Source organism: Astatotilapia calliptera, chromosome 6 (assembly GCF_964374335.1).
Source record: "Astatotilapia calliptera chromosome 6, fAstCal68.1, whole genome shotgun sequence".
Classification (NCBI taxonomy): Eukaryota; Metazoa; Chordata; class Actinopteri; order Cichliformes; family Cichlidae; genus Astatotilapia; species Astatotilapia calliptera.
Genome location: NC_137427.1, coordinates 16539731 through 16543938, shown reverse-complemented (window position 1 = coordinate 16543938; position 4208 = coordinate 16539731). Strand labels below are relative to the sequence as shown.

The 4208-nt window shown below is 40.7% G+C and overlaps 1 protein-coding gene across 1 annotated transcript; it reads left to right on the top strand.

The window, feature by feature from the left end:
* The first annotated feature begins 330 nt into the window (after positions 1 to 330).
* On the top strand, positions 331 to 3883 carry LOC145429425 (ubiquitin carboxyl-terminal hydrolase 37-like). The gene is made up of 6 exons (XM_080302817.1): positions 331 to 821; positions 914 to 1037; positions 1124 to 1275; positions 1381 to 2652; positions 2822 to 2979; positions 3066 to 3883. Exons 1-4 carry the CDS (start codon positions 718 to 720, stop codon positions 1508 to 1510), a joined length of 510 nt encoding a protein of 169 aa, XP_080158943.1. The 5' UTR covers positions 331 to 717; the 3' UTR covers positions 1511 to 2652; positions 2822 to 2979; positions 3066 to 3883.
* The last annotated feature ends 325 nt before the right edge of the window (positions 3884 to 4208 follow it).

The window sequence follows — 4208 nt, the reverse complement described above, 5'->3', positions numbered from 1 at the left end:
GAAAATGGCCAAAAGAAGAGAAAATGGAGACACATCTTCTGCTGTTCCTCGGTTTGCTTTTACACAAAACATATGAAATACACATTCTCTTTAAAATGTACTTTTTAATAAACTTATGTTTGTTCGTCCTCTGCAGCAAACTGACAGCGATGCAGAGGCAGAGAGCAACACTGTGAAGACTCTTTTTAAATCCGGGAAGGTATGTTTTATGGAAAGAGTCACTGTCATCAAGCATTTACTCATCACAGTTAAATGAGAGCAATTAAGAGCAATGAGGCACACAGCTATGTCCTATATATTTATATCAGGTAAGAAGCACCACGGAAACGATCCCAGCAGACCTGAGTTGGGACACTTGGATTATGGAGCTTCTGGACCAAGAGAGTGGATGGGAGCATGTGTTTAACAGGTAAGAGAAAGACGTCCTCCAAAATGTTTCAACTTCAAAGCTCATGCATCCATGCACATACACTGCTCAGCATCCTGACATCTTTCCTAATTTTGTGTTTGTGTTTTTACCTTTTTGGAGCAGTGTAGCATGCGGTGGAGAAATAATAGAAAGTCAAACTGGGACTATAGACTGCTTCGGGTGAGTACACGTGGTGCACAAAGACCAAAGCTCACTTTGTCAAAGTGGAGAAAATGAATTCTTTTACACTGATACTGTAAACGTTGTGCGTGTGTGTCAGGTTTCCAAACATCGGAAACACCTGCTATATGAACTCCTGCCTGCAGAGCCTCCTCAACATTGAGGAGTTCATAAGAGACATCAGGCGTCAGGAGGTTTTGTGGAGCACAGATCCAGAAGCTCAGCTCTTAAGGTGCGCTACGTCAACCTTCTACTTTCTTCAAAAACCTGAAGAACAAAGAGATCTAACAGCAGAAATGTCTGTTTACCCTTTCCTTTCTACAGAAGGCTCATTGATGTCAGGGACTGTCATGAGTCAACAGATTATGGCCTTAAAGATCACCACCTAAGAGCTTTTAAGAAGGCATTCAGCAGTCAAGCTCCTGAATACACCGGCAGTGCACAGAAAGTGCGTCAGCTATTTGGACATTTTGTTTTTTTGCTTTACCTTCTGATTTTGATGTACTGTTTTAAATCTCTCTGCTTTTCTTTCAGGACGCTCATGAATTCCTAACATTGTTCCTCAATGAGGTCAAAAGGCTCGCACCTCACCTGGAGAGGAACGCAGCTCTCCTGGGCCAAAGTTATACCTGCCCAGTAGAAGAGCATCACATTTTTAAAATGGAAAACATGAGGACATGCAAGAGGTAAGCCTGTCTTTCAGAAACGCAGAGCTGGTTGCAATATTTTCATATACCTCTTTTCCACCTACCTGATCTTTACTTTAACTACGTTACTCCTGAAATGTGTAGCTGTGGTCACCAATCATCACAGCACGAGGACTTCACCAGCTTGTCTCTTGACCTTGTTCCAGAGGGGTCTATTATAAACATGTTAGAGACATACTTGAAGGTAAGATCACAAATTCCAATAGAGTTGTAGTGTCAGCGATCTTAACACACCTTTTTTGTTAGTGTTTGTGCGTATGTGTGTGTGCATATGTTGAGATTTCTTTCTACCATAAAGCCTGTTTTCTCTGTGCTGTTGTTCAGGAACAAGAAATAGAATTTCGCTGTGATTGTGGAGGGACGGCCTCAGAACTGAAGTCGTCTTTTGATACACTGCCAAGGTGAGTAAGGTCACATCAGAAGTGATCGACTGACCAGGTTTCCAAACTGTGGCGCATCAAATATCAGAGTTTTTCGAGACAATACTTGAGCAGTCGTTTTCTCCCATCTTCTGTTTGTGTTTGACACTCATTCTTCTTATTTTCTACCTTGTTTGTGTTTTTTTTTTCTTTTCTGCCAGAGTCCTGATCTTGCATCTGAAGAGGTTTGGCTTTACACAAACCTACAACATTAAGAAGGTGGATGACCCCGTCAGGCTGCAGAGGGACTTGGTGGTGCCATCCAATCAGGTAAAAACAGACTGCAGAACGTCTCAGGCTACGTCCACACTAGCCCTGATAGATTTGAAAACTCCGTGTCCACACTAGTGTTTTCAGTCATTTTCAAATAGTTGTGCGTCTGCATTGAAACGGCCGAAAACGCTTACGTTCCAGTCCTGCGCATGCGCAAAAGTGAGTGAGGATTACAGAATTTGAAGAAAAGCTATCCGGAGCATGTACAAACTGATATTAATCTTTTTTAGGGCTGTCAAAGTTGAGAGCAATCAAAACAACCGCTGTATAATGCACTCGGCTATCTTTGTTTAATTGCTCACATGACTGCATCACATGGCTAAAATGCGTCATCGTTTTAGAAAGTCTGCGTTTTCGAGTGTCCACACTGCGACGGGACAACTCCGTTTTGAAATGTGTGCGTTTTCGAGAGCATTTTCAAGATGCTGTGTTTTTCCTTGAGGAAAACGCCATCTCAGTGTGGACGGGAGGTCAAAGCGGAGAGAAAACGATGTGTTTTCAAACGAAAACGCATTAGTGTGGACGTAGCCTCAGCAAATCAGCTTAATTATGGCTCTGATGTGAGACTTTGTGAAACTAACACTCTTTGGATTTGTTCCTTCTCAGGGTGGTGGCTGTTATAGTCTTGTCAGCATCATCAATCATTATGGAGGCACAGAGTCAGGTAAAACAACAGACTTGTTACAAACAGAAAATGAAAACTTTCTACTTTTCAGTGAAGGACTCACACACAAAAGCTTTTGATGTTCTAAGAAGCACTAAGTCAAAATCACTGTTTGCTTGAATCAGCTGACTTCCAGAAGTTGGATTCATTTGTCTTAATGTGATTTCAGGACACTACATCTGTAGTTCTGTCCATCCTGAGGAGAGTCAGCACTCTACATCAGATCGCTGGCTCACCTATAATGACGCACAGGTGCTCCACACAACCGGATCGGCAGCTTGTGAGGAACAGCAGCACTCGGCCTACATGCTGTTTTACAAGAGAAACGTAAGAAGACACAGCATCTCATCCTGAAGTGAGAGAATTTTTAAATGTCCTGTTACCTTGTTAACCAGTTTTGTCTTCATTCTCAGTTCTGAAACAGGAAATGGAAGGAAGGTCATCATCATGCTGAGAAGAAACAACACTCGTCCCAGCCCACCATCGCACACTGGAGGACAAGTACTGGTAAGTATTGCCCTCAGGAGGAAGGGTCCTCCCAGAGAGCCTGGTCCTCCCAAGATTTCTTCCTCCAGGAGGGAGTTTTTTCTTGCCACCGTCGCCCCACATTCACTGGTCTCATCAGCAGGGACATTTTTAACATCCTAAGACCTGAACTCTTTCATGGCATGCATTTTTAATTTCTCTGTGCCATTTGGGTTGATTGGGACCTGATGAATGTGAAAACAAAGACATCAGATTCGGACTATCTTTTTTTTGTTTCTCAAAAAAATGAGATCCACATATGAGGACATTCATTTTAAAGTTCGATTGAACAGGGGCAGTGTAATGTCCTCCCTCATAAGTGGATATCAGGTTTTTGAAGAGCAAAATTTTGTATTTTGGTCTCATAAATGTTATGTCCACATATGTGGACACCAGGTCCTAGGAGGTTAAAACAAAATCTACTAGTAGTGCAGCACTACTAGAGATCGTCCTTTTCTAGACCAGTGTTTGGCTTGCTCTCTGGAACAACAAATTAGTGCTGTCAGCGTTAACGTCATTTTAACTAATGACGTTTACGCTGACAGCACTAATTTGTTGTTATTATTATTAATATTATTATTAATTTATTTGTAAAATAAATTAAATTTAAAAAAACAAAGAAACAATTTGATTCTTTATGTTATTTTGTTTTATTAAAATCAAAATAACAACAAAACAAAAATAACTAATAAAAAAAATATTAAAAGTATTCAGCAGTGTTTTGTGAAATTTGTAATGAGCCTTAGTTAAGTTGATGTCACAGAAGTTTCTGAATCATTTAGATTGTTCAACAAACTGATTCACTCAGGTAAAGATGGTAAGCTGGAGCAATGGTACGCTTGGAGTTCAGTTTAAGTTTTCAGACAAACATTCACTCGATCAGTTGCAGCTTCTGCTTTTAAATAAATGATTTAGCTGCAAATGTTTAGCTGCAGGTAGCAAAGTCCAAAAGTGACAACATTTCCACTGCAGTCTCTCCAGAAATGGCTTATAAACTTTTGACCAAATTAGACATTTATCCTTGGATCATT